Source organism: Pocillopora verrucosa, chromosome 3, assembly GCF_036669915.1.
Source record: "Pocillopora verrucosa isolate sample1 chromosome 3, ASM3666991v2, whole genome shotgun sequence".
Classification (NCBI taxonomy): Eukaryota; Metazoa; Cnidaria; class Anthozoa; order Scleractinia; family Pocilloporidae; genus Pocillopora; species Pocillopora verrucosa.
The window spans coordinates 4349620-4371052 of NC_089314.1; the positions used below are offsets into that span (position 1 = coordinate 4349620).

The following is a 21433-nucleotide window of genomic DNA, read 5'->3' on the forward strand; positions in this document are numbered from 1 at the left end:
GCGCGGGACATGATTTTTGTGAGCATCTGCATTTATAAACAGTTTAGTTACTGCATCTGCATTAGGCACGGCCAATTTCACTTCCGCTTTTTAATTAATTTTGAGGCTGAACTTGACCGAAAACTCTCATGGCACTTTTTATCTAGCAATCACTTAGAAAATCTAGAACCAGGGAGGATTACCTGAGTTTCTGACCTTGGCAACAAAATTTTACGCTTGAAAACGAAAAAAAATTTGTTTATTTTTAAATGTCCCCGGGGCAGAATATAAATTAATGAGGCAGATGTAAATTAATTACGCCAGAGATAGAAGATTTAAGATAAAAACTAAAGCGCTTTTTTCCCACAAATATGTACATGTCAAAATATTACCGTTATCTAAAAAGTTTAATTTTGCACTTTCATTTTTTAATGATTTTTGCAAACACACCTATCTAAAATTGGCATCATCGTAATTGGAAATTGGACAACGCTACCATGCGGAAAATGTGTTAAGTCTTTAGTTGCACTAACGCTGATGACTTTGTTTCTTTGTTTACTTAAATCTTCTGTCGCATATACTATCAAAGTTTTCCCATGGAAATGGAGTTCAACTTAGAAGCTTTTTTTGTTTCCGTGCGCGAGGGAAATATTGCATTTGTAATATCAATTTATAGTATATTCTTGAACCTGTGCAAATTTACTAATTCGTGCGCGATTTTAAATTATTTTTTTCTACCGAGTGTCATTGTCTACAAATATACTAATTCGTTTAAAAAATTAAGCAGTTGCAAAACCCACTTACGTTCTCCCAGGAAAATTCCCTTTGAGGTCGTCGTAAGGTAAAAACTGCATCTACACGATTTCCAACTAAAATGGTTCCAAGCATTGAAGATAATGCCTTTCCTGCCATATATATTTTCATGTCAGGCGTCACGAGAAAACTGAACGGCATGATATGAAAAAAAGCCTCGCAAGATAAATCGCGATTATGTTGAATTGACAAAGCGTCGGGCGTAGGAGGTTTAAAAGCCGAGTTGTCAAAATTAAGTTTGTAAACAACGTGACAACCTGACTCAGTTGAATCGCTTTTAAGTACTTGTATCTCAACAACGATGTTGTAGAACATGCTAGCCACCTCCATCATTTGCCCCATTACGTATCGCTGGAATCCTCGACGTTTAGATTTGTAGTGTAGCAGTAATCCCGTGCTTGCCTCTTCTGAACAGTAGAATGACGGTGACATGAGCTTTGGGTAAGCAAATCGCATGTGTTCGTGTAAATTGTCGATTCCTCGTAGGAAGTCACTAAAATGCCTGCCGCTTATTTGTATAAACCTATCGTAGCCGTAGTTGCTGAAAAATTTCACAAAGCACGTCCCAAAAAATTGAATGAAATCTTCCGAGGTCATTTTTGTCTCATTTCCGAGTACTTCCACCGCTGCAGACGCGATTTCCAACATCAGATTATCTGAGTACCGTTCGTGTGTCACGAATACATGATTTTTAATTCCTGTCCGCTGACGAATTAAATGCCAGATTTTTTCACCGTATTTCTCTTTCAAGAAATGCTCTACGCTTTCCAAGAGCATCCCATACATGGTTTTTCTTTAGTGCAACATCTCTCTGCAAGGAATATTAGAAAACAATCGACGTGGAGTTTTAGAAATAGGACTCTTTAAACAATAACGATAAAACTGTTTTCACTGAGCATGGTAATTTAGCCTTTCTTCAGAAAGGGTCCCAATTGTTAAGCGCTTCAGCCTAAAAATGAAGTGTTACTTATCGGATTTGGCCAAAATGCATGCATAAGTGACCGTATTTAAAGATACCTTACCTCACAAGAAGCCTTGTTGGAGGGAAGTGAGTAGCAAAGAACGACAGCCTGCTTGTGTTTGCTTATTGTTCACGAAGAGGAATAATAGATCTTTGGTGTTTCAACGATGACGTCAAGACTGATAAGCAAGCAGATACAGTTTTCGTGCCTATGAATAAGTTATCAAGTCTGTTGAAGAGACAGCAAAAAAAATAGTCGACCTTTTGAGTTAAAAAACGAAAGAATAAGATGAATAAGAATAAGATGAATAAGATATATTTTGTACATCTTAATAAGCAGAAATATCATCCTCGTTATCTTGTTCCGGCTGTGTTAGCTCTTCGTTTTTCGTGGTCTCTGCGGCCGGCGCAATTTGGCGTAATTAACGTCTTTCAACAGCGTTTCAATTTAGTGATATATCCAAACTGAAATTATAAGCGGCTGCATTTTTGTTTGGGTTAGAATTTGAATTATAATGAGCTGTTTTAAAGAAAAAAAATAAAACGCTCAAAATTTTACAAATTCGTTGGTACTATGTTCTAAATATCGAGGACAGTTGCAGTTGGACAGAAGCTGAAATTTCGCTGGCCCACAAAATTCACCCTGTTTCATAAATTCAACTCCTTGGCGGTTTTGATCAATATTAATATCGGCAATTTGTTTGTCGTGTCAGCCAACCCGAATAGGTGAAACGCAAAATAATATTTGCGTTGTTTCTTCGTTTACTTTTATAGTCTGTCTCGCTGGCTGGGAAAATAAACAAGGCGTTTTAAATTTAATCATATTTAAACAGTTTTTATTTTAAATTTGAGCCATGTTTTGGGTTCATTACAGAAAACTAGGAAACAGTGCGCTAGAAATAGCGGATTACATCTTGTGACTTCTATGAACGGCTATCAATGTCTTCATGTATGGATACTTTGCCCTATCAGGTAATTTGTCTCTTTTTGGATATAAAATTGGAACTCAACAACAACCTAAAGCAAGCCACGAAGCGAAGCGAAGTAACGTGGTGATGGCGAAAAATTTGCGCGTTCGCTGTAACACTCTCGACATTTCGTAGTTGTCTTTCACAAACGAGAATCTCGACCAAATGATCGATGTGTCTTTTAGAAATCCATCTCTGTCTTGGTATGATAAAAGTATGTATGGCGCCTTCAAAGATGCCGCCAGACAAGCTCAAGCCTATTGAGAAAACGAATTTGGTAATCGACGCTTTTCCATGCTCAGCCGACGTTGATGCTTTTGACAGCTCCTTAACTGACATGTCGAGATCTTTTAAGAGTATGCATAAAAAAAACGAAATAAAAAAGATGGTACATAAAAAGAGACTTAAATCGGTTATTCACGCTGGTTGGAAAAGAAAAAAATCCGAATACCCTCATAAGGAATCGAACCTTAGAATTTTGCGCTCTGATAGTCTACCATGAAGCTACATAGAAGTTGAAACAGTGAACTAGATCAATACAAGGTTTGTATGTAATACGCCTCCTGCAAACGACTAAGATCATGATATCATACAAAGACTGATATCGGGTTTTCAAGCTCTGACCCTATGCTTGTTCATTAAAGCTCTCCGAAAATATCGAGTGAAATTTCTTGCAAGAAAAATGGTCGAGGCATTCCCCGATTGATCGCATGCTTCTGGAATCCTTCCAAACTTGCCTTATCTTGCCGGTGAAATTCCTGTTTCAAGATTTGGTCAAACGTATATTTACGGCCGGAAGGAAGAGTATAAGTGAAGTCTTCATGCTTATTCATTAATTTCTTATCAAAATAAAAGGTGTACTTTCTAATTATCCCATATTTTCATTACACAGACTCAAATGTAAATTCTCTTCATTGAGGTCGCTGCGATTGCACGCCCAAAATGACCCATAGAATTAAAAATGAATTAACAGCACATGGCTCCCCTTTTTTCATGTCATGTTGTGCTAAAGCCATGAGTAGCTCGCACATGTAAGATGTGTAAGCAAACAATTCGTAATCTTGGTGTACTTTAAGCACAAATTGTCTCAATCTACGCGTTAGTGGTGAAAGATTCTTGGATTTTAAGACCGTGTTGAATTGACCTACGCTGTCAAGTGGCTTGGAAAAGATATTTTTTCCATCGCAAGTGAATAAATTCTCTGTTATAATGAATAAAATCTGGCTGAGATGACTCGAACTCGGCTGAATAAGACCAGTGCACTCCTATAATTTTAACTCATAACTATAATTTTTTTCATATATTCTAACAAAGCGTCAAAAGCCGCTATCGAAGAGATCTCACCTCAAATGATTTTGGCTCGTGATCTTGGCCCCACACACGCGTCTTGCGCATTACTACTTCACCTTAACAAAATCCTTTAATTCTGGCAAACCCGTCCACATAGCCTTGAATTTTAACATGTACGGAGAACACTCCTCCTTCAACGAAATACAACCACCATATTGATATCAAGACTCAGTCGTTGTGTCTCCAAAATATTACAGGTTCAGTCATCGTCTTATTATCGCAATCAATTTTTGTGGCCAGACGGTGTGTCTTGATAACGAGATTCTGACCACCGCACCAGCGCTATGGGGATAATCTACTCTAAAGTTCTAATTTTAATTTTCAATTTAGATAGAAGACAAGAAAGCTGTCAAACTTACCACAACTCGAAGAAGCCGGGAAAAGATCTGAAAAAATTCTGACGTTTTTCCCGGGCTAATTACTTTTCAAGTGTTCTTCTGACATTTGACGAGATTCTTTTATGTTTTAATTAAACAAATTGTTCACCTCATTCTGTAAATGCTTTTGATGTCAAGGCCGGAACGACGTAAACGTGATGATCTCCAGCTCTCGTATCTCAAACGTCAGAAAAATCAAAGTTGTTCTTAATTAGCGGGAGGTGATGATAAATGAGTCGAGAAGTGAAGAAATTTCGCACACGTTTCCATGAAAGTGAGCACGATAAATATATAGGTTTCTCTTCTTAAGACACGTTACTTTGCGTGATAACTCATATTGCCGGATGCGCCTTGATCAGCTTCACAATTTTTCTTTCAGGCGGACAACTCTCAGTATGATTGGCGAAACTCAAAATCGAGGCTTAAATGCGACCACCGAGGTTTAGCCGTCGTTCAAGTCCTTCTTAAAGAGGATTTTACTTGGTTGAGTGATTGCCAAAACTCCCCGTGGTTACTTTCACTCGTGCTTTTTTCTTTCCTTTTTTTTTTTTTTTTTTGTTTTCTTTTTTGTTTTGTTTTGTCCTGTTTTTTCAGCCTTTATCAAGTAATGGTTTCAAGAACGGCACCACTTTAGAGTAGATTAGGTTGGATGTAACAATCTTGAGAGCAATTATTGATACCGCAGCCCTGAAAATTTTACCCACCTTCCCCAGAAAAACTCTCAGCTGCTTAGTCTCAGAAGAAATAATTGTTTCGAGAAATTTGAATATGTGTGACAATTCCCTGTGAGTGGAAGTCATCAACTATTGAGTTAATTCCGGTTTGTATGATTTGATAACAATTTTATGCCCCTGGTCAGAGGCAAAAACAGACATGGGATTAAATTGCGGGAAATCAACAGTACATATGCCCGTGTGTGAGGATCAGTCGACGATAAAGGGCCAGACTTCAGACATCTTGAACTTTGCTGCTAAATTAGTTCGCTTGAACATTAGAAAAAGCTGCTACATGAGTCTGTTGACGAACGAAACGCCTCGTCTACCAGCTACATACTAATTTTTCACGAGAATTTGACAATTCTTTCATTTTATAAATACTTATCAGGTAAGGAGACTTTGCAGGTGTCAATAAAAACAAAACTGTTCCGGAAAATAATCAGACGTCGTTAAATATTGTCCACTCGACTCACGAATTTGTTCATGATAAGTTAATTTAGGATCACCGCATCCTGATTTGTTTGCGCACTGAGCAATCTTCAAACGGAAGTCCTGATCCGGTTAAAAAGATTGGTACTCTTAGGCAACAGTGAACCTTTCGTTCCCTCAATTTGATTATCAACCAGCCAATAAAAACAAAATGGACTGTTTACTCTCTATTGAATATAATTGGTCTATTCAAGGTCGCTGCCAGATCAAACGCGTGGATTATGTTTACCTGCTAAAACGATTCGGTCAAAATTTCGAAGCCCACGAGGCAAATAAATTGATTAGAGCAACGTAGGTGCAAGTGTTATGATTAAAAAATTATGCCGGCTAAAAATTTTCGTCCAAGTTTATTTTTACCTTCATTTGTGTTGTAATCTGCAACATCATAATCTAAGAAAAAAGAAAATCAAAAACTAACCAAGAAATAAAGTTGATCACTTGATCTTAAATTTGAAACAGTCCTTTGAAGGCATTATGACCAAAAACAAATCAATTGATAAAGAGAGATTTTTGGAAAAGAGTTGATAACACTTGTAAAGAAATTCTAAATACTGCTCAATACCCAGGAACTTTAAAACAAGAAAATTAAACTTCAACTCACAGCCCAATGATAACATTGCTTACGCGCGTGGTCAAACTGCTATTATTTATTTTGTCTTATTAGCAACTATATTTTTCGATATTTGAATTTGCGTTTACGTAAGCAAGAAGAGGTTTGAGTACGTCCATTGCAACTCTTCGAAGGACTGGTCCAAACTTTGTTTAAGCCCTTTTCATCGAGATTTGTCACTCTTTCGAAATTTGCATTTATTTCAAAATGTTAATTTGCTTTATTAAAGAGGTCAAAATTTGAATTAATTGTTTAAAATCGAGAATTTAGGGTAACATACGCGCAAGGAAAGATAGATCAAAATAGCGCACTCAGTTATAATGAATTGATGAGAGAACAGTTTCCTCTTGATGGTATTTCTTTCATTATGAGGAATGAAATAACGATAACGTGGTGGATGACTTAAGATTGTTGTAGTTTTGAATTGAAAATGTCTGCGCAACACTTTCGTCAATCTGACAGGCTCGTCCGTTAATTTGAAATTGCAAACGAAACGAAGAGCTCGTTTTGATGCCGTTTTACAAATACTTAGTCGATTCATCACTTGTTTGCTTCCAAAGCTGTTTGAGAATATCACGCGAGCCCACCAGTCTTTTGTCGACTGCGGGTCATTTCTTTGAGTTTTTGTAATGAGAGCTAGCGTTTTGTGTCTCCTAAATGATTATACATTAGGCTACTAATTTTATCAAATAAGCATGAAGATTCCAGGCCAACTGGAAACGAAAAATTTCCTTACTTACCCAAAGAAAGCCGGGAGACTCTGTTCACGCTCAAAATCGAAGGCTTCGTATGATCATGGCGGTGACATTAGCATTCAGGTCTAAATTCATTTTCATTGCCCAATCGTTGGCTCGTAATCGTGTGTCACTTCTCATATCAAATTCAAAATGAAAGAACGCAGTCAAATCATTATCACTGTGAATGACACAAGGTAAAGAAAGCTGGAGGTCTTTTGAATTAAAACTTATGAAAATTATCGATGAATAATAAACAACTCGAAAAAATGAACATATTTTGGCTATTTAAGTTACGAACTGCTTAACGACCACAAATTATACAATTAACACCTCAGATACCTAGTTATTCGCGTTTGTGGCAATTGTAGCTTGAATACATGAAATTAATTTAGCTGCAGCAAATAAAATGACTTCCACGCCATGCCATACTTAGGAGCCAAGAGCCAAAATCCTTAACTCTTTTGTATAGTTTAATTTGTTGGTTCAGTTGTTGTTTTTTGTTTTGTTTTGTTTTAGTTGCATACTTTCTGTCCAGTGGTTTCTTTGTTTATTTTCACTTTTATAACGAGGATTGAGCAACCACAGTAAAGACAGGCGAGTTAATAGCAGTCAATTGACCATGAATTGCTTTCTTTGAGATTATAACTAGAACTACCAAGTCTAAAAAATAGGGCTGCATGCGCGTATATATATGCACAAGATAAAGAAGGCTAAAGAGCTAGACCGTCTAAAGCTGAACAATTTACAGTAGTAAAATCATAATTGTTCTTTAGAACACAATATCGCATGCAGAAGTGATAAACTCGAATGATTTTCGACCTAGGGTTTTTTCTGACAGTAGTTTTTGTTTTTCAAAATCTACAGCTTAAAGATGGTGGCTTATTGAGCGCGCGCTATTACATGCACAGAACACGGTGCGCAACAAAATACTAGCCACAGACTCACTTTGGCAAAATTTTATTAGCGAACGCAATGTCTGGCAATACAGGGATAAAACAATCAATACAGATTAAGATAAACTTTAGCAGTAATGCATGTGAAATTGTTTCTTATTCTTCGGCGGAAATTGATGTCCACTAACTGATTAGACTTAGGGAAACGAGATGTCATCACTCTGACTGGTCGATTATGCATAAATGAATGTTCAAATCCCTGTCTGTTTCAAATCGATAGGTAAAAAATTAGGGAAAAGGATGTCTCCAGGTTTATGTAGAGTTTGGTTTCCGGAAGAGCATCCAAGAGTTTTTGACAAAATATATTTTGCTCATTCACATTTTGCAAGATGATTGGCGTGAAATTAACATAAAGTTAATCGAAAATGATTCTGTCATCGCTTTTGCCAAATGTTCCCAACATTAAATAGTTTCATATGTGTATATACTACGGTTTTTTTGACGTTTGCTCAGGAAAACGTTTGCAACTTACATTGCTCTCTAAAAGGCGCTTTTTACTGGAGATCATTAAGATTTTCAGACAGTTTTGTAAAATGCGACACGACTTGTGCGATCAGGCGATCTTAAGCTACCTTGAAAGAGAAAAAATTTAGTTTACTCTTACCTCAGCTGTATTTAGAGCAATTGGATGTCAAGATGTCTTTTAAAATCACGTTCTCCAAAATGTCTAAAACGATCAGTTACCTGCCAGTGCATTTGAAAAATGCAAGTCACACATCTGACAAACTAGTGAGCAAAATCCCTTAATCTCTATTGGAAACTGACTTGATCTTTCGGTACGTTTGAAAATAAAAGAACTGATTACGCGTGGGTGTAACAGCATATTGACAGGTGTCTTCACTAATACGCCACCAGCGAAAAAGATTTTTTTTTAATTTCTTCCCGGCGCACTCGCATAAATGCGTCCAACCTCTGCCACGGGGTTAGATATATATAAAATTTTCTGTCGCAGTAATATTAACGATTACAGCTTGCATATACTACTAATTTTTTCATTTAAGATATTCTACCTGTGTTTTCAATATACCACTTGTTTTCATACAATACAAAAAGGGAGTCTACTGGAAAGGCAGGAGACTGCAATTTATCAATTTCCATCAGGTTGGTCTCAATATCTCAATTTTGATTTCTTTGCTAGTATTAGTACCATTACGTAAAACCAATACAACGAACAATCATTAAAATAACTTTAGAAAAATATTCTTGTGGTGAGAAGATCAATTATTTGTCCATGCCGAAGGCTGAGGTAAATGATTGATCCACAAGTCTCGGACAAATAACATGTTTTGCACAACTGACTACAATAGTTATCTCAGCATTCGATTTCGGATTTGGTTTTTTAATTACTTTCCCGAATCACGTTTCTTTGCCCGCGGGGAGGTTGGGGAGAAGTTTGCACAGGAGTCTGACCTCATTTTAAGCGCTAGACCCCAACATGGAATAATAGTTTTTACACGTGTATTTGAAAATGTCATCATGCTGACTCGTTTCTATTTTCATATAGAGTTGATAAAGACAGCTTCGTTCGTATTTTCTTCGTCTGAATGCTTAAAAACTATTGTTTATCAAAATGACAAACAAAAACGAAACTCTACGATCAAGCAGAGAGCTTCAGTAGAATATACCTTTACTTCGGGAGACCAGGAGGATTAAAAAATGTCACCTTTTTGAAATTTTTTAAAACTTCTGAAGTACGCATATGTTACCTGATGAATGATTATCTACAAGCGCGATGATGTATCTCTCTTAAAGTTTTAAAATGATCGTGAGGAGGGATGAAAAAGTGGTTCCGTGACCACATCGAGGAATAAACTAGTCTGGGAAACATTTCAACTTTGCACCTGTTCAATCAAATTGTACTTCCTTCGGAAAATATTGTCGTTTTCTCATCATGATATTAGATTACAATCAGGAACGAGTCAAAACTTTGAAAACATGCTTCGATCACAGTACGGCGGGGTTGTTTTTACTACAATTTTGATTGACTATGAGAAGTCGATTGCTTTTGAGTTCAGACGCCCAAGATCGAAATTATTAATCAAGAAAAAATGGAATCGCGCGCATGTGGGCGACTAATCAACACTTGGTCAACTGCTGTCGCTTTGCTCCAAATTTCAGTCAGTAACTTTTACGTAGAATTAATGAAAACAATGGGAACTTGCGTGATAAATGCCGAGACTTATCACCGAGTTCACTCCATTTATTATGTTTTAACTGACCCGAATCTCATTCAGTATGTAAATGGTGGGCTGTACGTGCATTTTGAGCTCTCTGAAATAAAACCTTTCCTTTGTTTATGGTAATATTAGAAGGAACACGCTATTTTTTTCTCTAACACGAATCAAAATATCACGTTCATTGACATTTCAAAATTTGCAATGTTATTTTTCTGCTACACTGATCGTAAGACTTACCCAGTTTCGCTTTTGTATTCGATCTGTATGCTGTAAACTTTAGAAAGTCAACAGCTGGTCTCATTTCAGCCAGCAAAGGAGTACCCACATTTTTGGGCGAGTATTACTCCGAAATCAAACGCTGCGCACGATTAGACAGCATGCTCACCTCACCGTCATGTTTTTCATGTTTGTATTGCCAACAATTGCAGTTACATCAATTTTTGGTCTCTAGTCTCACCTGATTTCCAATGAGCTTCACAAAATCATTTTCAAGTGTACGACCTTTTTAATCCAGTTCTTGAATGATGAATTATTGACAAAGGCGGAAGGATTTCTGCGACACCAATCTGAATACGTGAATATAAGCAGGCGGGCCGTTTTAATATTGTCAGTCAATCACTCAAAATCAAGATAGCTCAGCTAAGTCAGTTTTTGTGTGTTTTTACAACCTGGCGTACTAAATGAGAGGAAAATTAAGTAAATATAATAAGGTGAAATTTCCATCAAAAGCTTTCAGGATTGTGGTTAATATACAGGAAGTTGAGACGAAACAAGATCCCGTAGGACGAGATATGTTTGCAGTTGAAAATTTTGCATACCCTCAATTATATCCGAGAAATCATTTGATCTCTTTTTGATAAATTTTTAAGACAAAAAGGGCACCATGTAGGAACAATTGTAATGAGTGTAACACATGGGAAAGTTTCCAACATCAGGTAACAAACAGCTTCAAACAAAGTCGAAAGGATTTTTAATTTTGCCATGTGCTTAAAAAAACATTCCTTCCAAATTTAGAATCGGTATTAAAAATCATCTGTGTGCTCTGGCCAGTTACGCAGCTCTTATCATCTAATGACGACTTTCTCTTCTATCTGCAATTTATTTCTAAAAATATACAAACTTTTCACACAATAAATTTTTAGCTAGACAATAGATACAAATATATTTACAACTGAAATGAAAACACAATTCTAATTCCTTGTTTACAAGGATTGACAGAGTCGTAGAAAAGTTTAAATTTGTCAAATATCTTAATGTCCAGACTTGCGGTAAAATCAGTAGAGGATTCAATATTCATGATAAAAATAATAATAATAATAATAATAATAATAATCATAGCAATAACAATAATAAAAATAATAATTATAATAATACTAAAGCATAACGCCCACTCTTCGAAAGCTCTAAGTTAAATTAGTCACGATGATCGCTAAATCTTGCTAGAAAAAACTAAGATTTATTATTTTTTCTCTCTGACACAGCAGTGATTCTATGTATAAGACAAAGTCAACTTCTTTCCTCTGATCCAATGAATAACTCGTTCACCAGATAACAAGTTTCCATCATTTTGGATCCTGTTACTTGTTCGAATTCAGGTCTGGAGAGCGAAAAAAAGTGTAAGAAGCTGTTATATAGTTTTCTTCCATTATATAGCACTCTTTATGACTTATTTGTAACTGTCTTTTCACTGCTTTTAAAGAGGGTAAGGTAGGAAGAGGGAGTGGGTGACTCCTCATCCATATCCTCAAAATTTTCATCATATCGTAAAAATAAACAAGACCTAAACTATGTTCTACAGCTTTTCATTCTAATTAGAACAACCTCCTGCCCCTACCCTACCCCTCGCCGACTATGATTGTCACCAACAACTATACACCCGCGTCAATCGATCGAAAACATTCCTACCTTTGATCAGTTTCCAACTCTCCCTTGGCAAACCTCTCCCGTACTTCCTCAAACATTTTTTCTCCGATAACTGTTATCACATGCCTGATGAGATAGCACAAAAAAATCTTACGCCAATACAAGAGCAATAAATTAAATCAGAAGTGATCAAGGATGATACAGAACAGAGAAGATCATCTCAGCTTGCAAACGAAGAACTTTCGGGTCATATTTCCAAGATCTAAAAGGCGACGGAAGAGTTCTTGTTGAAAGAGGTAGGAATCTTGAGGGCAGAGTACAAAATTGGTTGGTGTAAGTAGCGCATGACATAGCATATCACTATCCACCTACTCTTTGAGCTTCTGTTTACAAGACAATGGCCTGTCGGAGTCCTCAACGACTTCTTCTTCCGGTACTGCGACAAGGAATTTCAATATTAATTGTAGGACAAAGCAATAATAATAATAATAATAATAATAATAATAACACCAGGACACACAGCAGTTTAAACTATATGATAAGCTGAATCATTCACGCATGGCCTATCAGAGGACAGATGCATAGATGACGTCACCATTAACAACATTTTGCTTTTACATGGTATAAAACATATTGATTCCATGTTGTCGCGGGTCTGTTTAGTAAAAGCTCACATAAGACTTCAAAATGTTATAAAGACATCGGTGACACACTCGGCTGCGTCTCATCTGCCAGATTTTTGTTCTTACCACATTTTGATGTCATTTGGGATCTATTACTGAACAGAGATACGGCAACGTGGAATCTTTTTGTTAAGTAATATCTGAACCATCAGTCCAGCCATGATTCAGTAGCATAGAGCCATCCTCCATATTGGAATTTCTCAATAGGCCCATGGCATTTGCATTTGTAACCAAAACTTAACTAATCGTCCAAATGGAAGCAGGACTCACCTTCACCATCATGAGCAGCTCTAGCATTGGTCAAAATGTCACCTAGAACCTGGAGAAAATAGTATGGTAAACAAACATTTGGATAATTCCACTTGAGGAAAAGTAAATCTTTTAATGCTCTCTGCGTTTTTCAATCGTATTCTGATTATAACATACCTCTTCCTCTTCGGAGTCATCTTCAAAGTCATCAGGATATTCATTTTCTGTCTCCTCGTCACCTCCACTTTCTGTCAGTTTTGTTGCAGATAATGGCTTCTTCAGTGAGTTACCGTTTAGCTCCGAATCATCTTCAAATTCATCCGAGTAATCTTCGTCGTCCGACTCGTCGAAATCGTCGGAATACTCGCCAGGGTCTTCCGGCTGACATATTGGACTGACTTCTGAATGTAACATGGTCAAATAATATTCGAGTAGGCATTGTGTCATCATTTAGTTCAGAAAAATATATATATTTTAGAAAAAGGTTAAAGTATTTGTTGTCTCCACAACAAAAATCTTTCCACATAAAAATTTGGTTTTATCAACAGAGTTGATAACGTAAATTGGCCACCGTAAAGTGTCTTAAAAGCTAACATTTCGAGCGTTAGCCCTTCATTAGAGCTTGGCTCTAGAAGTATGTAGGAAGTACTGTTTAGCTACCATGGTCAGTGTAAGTATCTAATGACGACGGTCAAGAGCTGATCATGTGTCATACCTTTCTTTTGCTCTGTCGGTATTGGCTGATGTTCTCTGTTTATTGGCTGAGCTGACTTGCATCTGACCTTCGTCAATCTGCGGTTCTCATCCGGGGATTTGATTCCTGCAGCCGACAATGGCCGCTGAGGCATGCTGGGAGACTTGTTTCTACTCCCAGCTGCGGTCTTCAACAGCTGTCTAACAACAAGACATGATTGATGATGTCATCATGTTTGGCAGAAATCGCCCTCTAGACATACACTGAGTTTCGTTTGGGCACTGTTCACTACCAATCAAGCCACTCTTAGAATTTTGGCTAAATGATTTATAGCCAAACAATTTGCAACACCAATCAGAATCCCTGATTTACATAGTAGGAACCTCGTGTATATCCGTCGCCTAACTTAGCTTTGTAGGATGCCATTAGAAAGGTATTTTGAAACGTACTTCTGATATGGAGCGTATCGTGAACTAGGTGAGTTTACTTACTTTGCATGCAACGACTCTTGGAGGTTTTCCTTTTCTTTGATGAAAATTGCGAGATGCTCTTGAACAAAAGACAGGTTAAGGATTGCTCCCGCACTGAAAAGATAAATTAGCGTTAAAATATATTTTAAAAAACAAATAGAGAAAAAGAAAATAATTAATTCATAGCAGTAACTCGTGGGTAACTCGAACTTGAATCCAACGGTCAAACGGCAGCTATTGTCACCTCATCTTGGAAGATGAAAGCAAGTTACAGGGAGGATCACGTGCTTAGCGTTACAGCACGTGATTGTTATGTGAAAAGTCAAATGAACCCTCACTTACGATGGTCTGTCATCCGGGGACTTTGCCAAAAGTTGTTTGATGAGGACTTTTAAGGAAGGCGAACACCGTGATGGAACTTCCTAGAGAGAAAATTAACAATGGTCATTGAACTGAATTGAAAAATTATATGCGTGATATCAAAATGATATCAAAATCGATTCAATGGTCGGTTTGTAAATTTTTTTCACTTTTTCTTCTAAATTTGTCTTCCGTTCTCTGGAATCCAGTTTGTTACTTTCACAGGTCTTTTAATCTGATTGGGTGATTTTTTCGTTTGGTATTTCATATCTCAGCCGTTGGGAACTAAAGGAAAAAAGCAACGTCATTCTTGATCGCAAATAATCGCAGTTAAGAAATTGTAATGCTGACAACTAATCAGAGTTCAAGGACCACCAGCGACGTCAAATCGAAAGGAAAGAAGAAAAAATATAAAACAATGCGACACGACTGGCGAACTATATGAGCGCGCGAGAAGTCCGCGAGTATTCTTTAGTGCCAAACCCCACGCAAGAACTCTTGCACCCTCGCCGGCTGTTATATCGTAGGCTTGGCCGCTCTCACCACGGCACTAAAGAGAGCCTAATCGCAAACGATTAATCGGTACAGTTTAACATGAACCCTCCTCAAGGAAAGCTGTATGAAGAAAAATAAAGAAATTTAAAGGCTTACTCCGTGGTCCACTTTGACAATCTTGTAAAACAAACTGACAAAGTTTGTTGCATCAAAAGCATAACGCAACGCACACATCTCAAAAAGAAGACAACCAAGAGCCTGCGAAAAGAAAACAGTTTACTCATCAATTCCTCGGTAGTGCGCGTTGTAAAGCATTGCGCTTTCAAATATTCTTATGATGCCGTTACTTATGGAGAGTCTAGAAAGGAATCGGGGATTACTTTGCTTCTGCTTTATTCCGCTCTGTGATTGGCCTAAAAAGCATGCGCCATCACCTTAACCAATCAGACGCAAAACGAAACAATCGTGGCTTGGTCAGCGGCGTTTCCACGCATTTTTGATTGTATGCCTGTTTTTAACTTTGAGTTTTTATTGGCTAATAATGGTGTTAATCTTTGTTATGACTGGCTGTTGAAATTGCTTTGGTTTTAGTTAATCGATAGTCGATGGAAAACTGCTCTAATAGGGCTAACTGATCTGGACCGAAGGAAGTATAAATTTTCTGACCATCCAGATATTCAGCATTATTCAGTATAACGTTAAAGTTTATTTACTTCTCTCGGCTTTCAAATTCTCACGATCAAGGGGCACGTAAATGTTTTTGGAATTGGACTCTCCTATTGGTGGGGACCTTTTGCAGGACTCTAACTAACTAGATTCACAACCGATCAATGTCCTTACCCAGACATCAGCCTTGGAGCTGTACGGCATATCCTGGCATAGCTCAGGGCTCAAGTAACATGGAGTACCACAACAAGTTTGTGCCATATCAAAAGTGTTCTCCATCATTCGCGCAATTCCAAAGTCACCTAACACGGAAATAATGAGAAGAAAAATTCAAGAGAGAAGTGTTGATAATTACTACCAGTGCCTCTTTGTCTCCATCTGTCTCTCCATCTGTTTGCCTCTTGTCTATCTTTCGGTCTATCTGTTTGCCTCTTGCCTATCGGTCTGTATGTCTGCCTGTCGAGCCAAGTGTTACATGAACATGATGGAACCTTAAGAAGACAACCTTTCTACTAAAAAAAGGTAGTGAGTGATATAAAACATCTTGTTACCTATTTTAACAACTCCTTTCTTTGTCAAGAACACATTCTGTGATTTCAAATCCCTGAAATATAAATTAAAAAACATGTGTTACTGGATGAAGGTCACGTTCTGTTCAAAAAGGAAAAGAGACGGGAATAGTTCACAACTTTATTCTTTTATTTCATCTGCATTAGATCACCCGCCTCTTGGTTCTTAAATTAAACCTTCCATGCAATCGTTTTTTTTCATTTGTTCGTTAGGATTTCGGTTATTCTTCGTTCACTCGTATATTCAATCTTTTGTAAAGTTTGTTCCTTGGTTCGCATTTCCTTAATTTCCCTGCGCTCGTTCGCTGGACGTTCGCTCTTCGTCTGTTCGTACGGTTCACTCAGTTAGCAGAGAGCTTCCGGATTATGGGGAGAGCTGAGTTCGCTCAGAGGGGAGGGGTGGGAAAGGGTGAGGAAAGGACGAAGGAAGGGTGGTACATCCTTATTTCACCAAAAAGGCTTTTAAATGCCCAAACGTGCATAGTCTTCTGGTTCCTGAGCTTCAAAATGGTATGTAATTTCATCATTTGAACAGTACATCTTTTTCGGAACAGAAATCTTGGACAGGACGTGAAATAAGCGAGCACTAACAGACTCCTCCTCGAGTGTCCAACGAACTCATGAGAAGCAAGAGTGAAGCGTGGCACTCACTGTTTTTCAACAGAGAGACGACTAAGTACGTCTGTCTCACTGTGATCCAGACGGCCCCGCGCGCGCATATTTGTTTCTTTGCTCTTTCCTATCTATTTTGCACACTAACTTTACAAATCTGAGGCATCTGCCATTACTTCAAAATTTACCTGTGAAGAACTTTCTTGGAGTGAATATGCTGCAGAGCCATAGTCATTTGAATAAACCACTGTAAAGAAAAGTAACCAAAGCAGAGCAAATGAAAGTGTCCAAAAACAGCTTGAATAAGAAAAAGAAGTGAATACGAGAGCGATTTTCTCAGTATTGAAAATAAGGCATGAAAAAAATTCAGTCCTGTTCAGGATTTGTTTGTTTGTAAGAAACCCGTGATGAGTAAATGACTGAATTAATGCGGATTTAGAAATGAATATGAGAGAGATCTTCACAGTAATGATTTACACACTTAAGCAGTAGAGAAATACGGCTTGAATGATTTTCATGTGGTCACAGACATTAATTCATCAGCAACTCCAAGTTGGCTTGTTAGCTCACTGAGCAGAGCTCTGCACTGGTATTGCAGAGGTCAGGCATTCAAATCCCGTACAGGCCTGAATTTTTTCTTCTTTTTTTTTTTTTTTTCAGGCCTTATTTTCACTGCTGCTTATCAATAAATAAAAAGAGTTCATTACTGCAAAGATTGCTCTTACATTCAAAATGTCAAGATCACATATGATTGTCATAAATTGCAGTGCAAGTGCATTGTGTACCATACATTTACAACAATGAGTCAAAATTGATTATTATTCTATATCAACTCATAAATTAGGAAACTAATCAATCTGCAAAATAACAGATTATAGTTTTATTGCCAAATCCTTAGATGTGTCTCACCACAGTGTCCCCAAATCCATACAAAACACTGATGCAGACTTCCATTCAACCTTAAAATAGCTCAATGATTTTTGTATGGGGTTTCTAAATTCAAAACACTCTCTAGTTATGCAGAAGTCACAGTATCCTTGAGGTTTTATCACTCACCTAATCAACAAATGGTTGGCTTAACTACTGAAAGCCTTTTTAGTCTACTTGTGGGTGTAAGAGTGTTAAAAAAATCACTGTCATACCCCTACCACATTCTAGAATGATTTATCATTCAGTCTATACATTAAATATATAACATATACATTTTTCTTGTGTTCATTTGAATGAATTTTTATTACAGCTGTGGCTACATGTTAACTTACCTGCATTATCTGCTCCTCTGAAAATGGAGACTTTTTCTAAAAAGATTAAAACATAAATTTAAATGATCCACAGGTTCATAAAGGACAAATATAACAATGATAGTTGGTAGTTGCTGTTTGAATACAACAAAACAGCTGTGGAAAAAAAAGTGGTAATGATCAAACAGTCCAACTCAACAAGTAAAAAGCAAGTTTCTCTCCAATCTCATCACAATCTGTGGTTAGAAACATACACTTCCCTAACATGCCAGCTTTGTCCAACAGTTCCCTTCAGCTGATACCTCAGCTTTTCCAACATTTCCCTTCAGTTGATACTTAAGCTTTTCAGAGTCAACTGCTCCAATTACTTAGCTTGTTTGCTACACATGCACTTTACTCTGCAATCAATAACATGCACATTTGTGCCTATACTGCAATCTTAACAAGGGCTGTCAATGAGTTTTGAAGAGTTCATTTCATTGGAGATATCACTCATAGCAACTTGTCATATGTGCCTACGTGTAACATTTTAGCGATCAACAACCTCACCAGTAACATAAAATGAGCTCAGTGTTACAGGAACTGCCCTTATTGACAGTCCTGTTCACCATAAGAGTAACACTTCTATAAGAAGTGCTGTTTTTACTTGAGAATAAGTTATTTTAGCGTATTTAATTAACTTCCTGAACAGACAAACCTCTATGGCATTGACTATCTGATCATGAAGAGTCCCCCCATCACAAAAATCCTGCAAGACAAAGTATACACAACATAGGACATCCAATATTTCATTCAGGGAAATGATTCCTATGTTTGTTATCAATGATATCAAACTTCCAAACAATTGTAAGTTATAAAAAAAAATCAAACTGTAAAAATAATGATACTGATTAATGATGTGATGATGAAAATGACATAAAATTAGCAATACTGATGCCCTACACAACAATATCAGTTTGAATATTCTCCATACTGTTCTCTATACAAAGAGAATTTGTTAAACAATCAAGAGCTTCTTCTAGGGAGAAATGAGACACTAGTCACTCTCAGGGGTTTAAAGTAAAATCCATTATATCATTAGTATAAATTTTAAAACATTCACCTGCACAATAAAAAGTAGCTCCTCTGATGAATTAAAGAAAGATTCTTGTAACGAAACAACATGAGGATGTTTTAAATGGGCTAAAATGCTGTTATACAAAATAAAACAAGTATATTTGTAGTGTATTTAATAGCAAAAGATGTAACTATATTCCTCAACAAATTAACATTCCAGCTTTATCTTGGATAGTGATAAGGTGAAATTGCACCATTAATGTAATTCTGTACATCACTGATCTCAATTTTGATCCAGTTTCCACATAGAAATTGTATGCTGGCCTGCACAAAATTACTTAAAAATGAAAGTAATTTTAAGAGCTTTTTTATAGCAGCTTTTAATGAAAACATTTGATGCTGAACATTTCTTATGTGCACAAATCCCATATGAAATGAAAGCATAATCTGTTCTACAAAATCTCAGTTTCTGTGGCATGAAGCAAGTACTACTGGAGCATTACTACTTTCCCTGGATAGAATGCCAGTCCACTGCAAGGTTAACCCCTGCCCTTTCCCTTTGCATAATTTATCAGGCCTCCCTCACAATTCAGTAGAGAGAGAAAGAGTGATAGTACTGCATCTCTTACTAATAATTAATGATGATGCTGAAGATAACAATGATAATCATAATAATAATAATAAATTAATAATAATAGTAATAATCAGCTGATAAAATAACTTGCACAAGTGAATGTACCTTGCTTCCTTTAACACTGCCTCTTTTGTTCTGTTCTTTTTATTTGGATCTAAAATTATCTCTTTAATAGCAATCTGCCTAAGGAAAAAACAAGTTCAAACTTTAAGCAAGATTTTCTCATCAAAACTGATAATTTGTTGTCATAGTCAAGATGCAAATTAGGTGATCTCACAATTTCTAGTGCAATTTGGTTGATAAGCAAGAGTAAATTTTTCAAAAACAATAAAATCTTATTAACAGCTTACACGAAGAAGCATAACAGTGAGTCAACACAAATGAAATTTTGACAGTCTGCACATGCTATTCATACTTTGCACTCATGTTACAACTTTGCACTCATTTAACAGTTATTTTGCATGCATGTTACATGAATATTAAGATACATGAAAAAATTACTCAGTTCTGATTGGTTAAGATAAATGCAGTTTTCAGGTAATTCAGTGCAGAAGAGGGTTAATTCAGTGCAATGAAGTAACAAACCAGACTGAACAATTCCTTGAACTGTTTAGCCCGACTTTGAACTTATTTGCGCCTTAAAGATTGAAAATATCAATGTATATTTTTGTTTTGATCTTACACAGTTGTTTTGACCAAATGCACAATGTCACCAACAGGGTTTGAATAAATTATTTTTTTACTTGATGCGCACGCTTTGCTTCTGCATAATTATAATCAGCTATCTCATACTCTTACACATACATTATTAATACCTAATCACATGATTTTTCTCCTGCAGTTTGGAATAAATAAGCACTTGTAAGTTTTTTCAAAGACCACAAATTTCACTCGCCCTACGCGCCTGTGCAATTTTGTTAGTCTGTGAAAAAATTTGCTTCTGCTTGTTTGTTCCAAATTGCACTCAAAATCATGTGATTACTTATACTAAAACGAGAGCATTTTTCATGCAACGTGAGCCCAATTTTGAAACACATTGCAAATTACAAATAGCGCGCGCTCTACCAAGATTTCACCCGTCTTGACTTTCTATGATGCGTTTTTCATGTAAATTATTAACAAGTAATAACATGATTTTGATTGCAATTTGGTGTAAATAAGCACAAAAAAATTTTTCAAAGACTAAAAATTGCACTTGCCAAATGGGCTCGTGCAATTTACCCATACAAATGAATTCGTTTTCAGCCAATCAGCGGGGCGTAATTTTTTTCATGTATATATTGCTATAATTAATCGTGGTAAGGTAAGCCAAACAAAAGTTAAGAAGTAAATAATCAAAACATTTATTACTCTAATAACTATAGTAAACACTCTAGTAAAACTGTATACCTACTTTCCACTTTCCTTCTCGGCTGCTAGAAGTACTCTTCCACCAGTTCCTTTGCCGAGGGTTCTAATAACGTCATATCTTTCCATTATTGATGCCAAAGCTTCCTCGTAATAGTCTTTCCTTTTGTAGTCTTTATTATTCAGTGCATTGAACGCTTCTTGCCTCTAATAATGTCCATTTGGTCACCAAAAATGCATTATTCCGAGCAAATCGCGAGAGGAAGAACAAAAACTCTGTTTTTTCATATCTTCCATAGGTCTAACAGTTGCTCTAGAAAGGATTCCTTTCACTAAATTAGGCTTTTTTTGTGTCTCCAAGGTA

The 21433-nt window shown here is 36.7% G+C and overlaps 2 protein-coding genes across 7 annotated transcripts in view; both read right to left on the bottom strand.

Moving 5' to 3' along the window:
* The window catches only part of LOC131796534 (soluble guanylate cyclase 88E), a 16581-nt gene extending 5936 nt beyond the window's left edge, over window positions 1-10645 (bottom strand). For 2 of the 6 annotated variants that reach the window (XR_009341145.2, XM_059114127.2), the window contains exons 1-3: window positions 10588-10645; window positions 1815-1982; window positions 784-1603 (exon numbers count right to left, since the gene is read on the bottom strand). Coding sequence is in view for 5 of the 6 variants with exons in the window: in XM_059114127.2 (XP_058970110.1) it covers window positions 784-1578 (795 nt within the window). In the remaining variant the exon portion in view is untranslated. Of the gene's footprint in view, window positions 1-783; window positions 1604-1814; window positions 1983-4065; window positions 4090-4430; window positions 4443-7003; window positions 7123-10367; window positions 10451-10587 lie in introns of those variants that run through there. The other 4 variants (XM_066164556.1, XM_066164555.1, XM_059114128.2 and 1 more) reach the window with 4 other exon arrangements.
* Window positions 10646-11124: 479 nt separating this feature from the next.
* On the bottom strand, window positions 11125-21432 carry LOC131796536 (serine/threonine-protein kinase Nek1). The gene is made up of 17 exons (XM_059114131.2): window positions 21116-21432; window positions 19828-19905; window positions 19135-19222; window positions 18730-18780; window positions 18054-18089; window positions 16980-17038; window positions 16162-16214; window positions 15785-15912; window positions 15101-15202; window positions 14432-14511; window positions 14111-14203; window positions 13641-13819; window positions 13103-13326; window positions 12947-12995; window positions 12366-12429; window positions 12036-12119; window positions 11125-11727 (listed from the first exon to the last, which is right to left on the bottom strand). The coding sequence occupies exons 1-17, from the start codon at window positions 21196-21198 to the stop codon at window positions 11637-11639; spliced, it is 1542 nt and encodes a 513-aa protein (XP_058970114.2). The 5' UTR covers window positions 21199-21432; the 3' UTR covers window positions 11125-11636.
* Window position 21433: the final 1 nt, after the last annotated feature.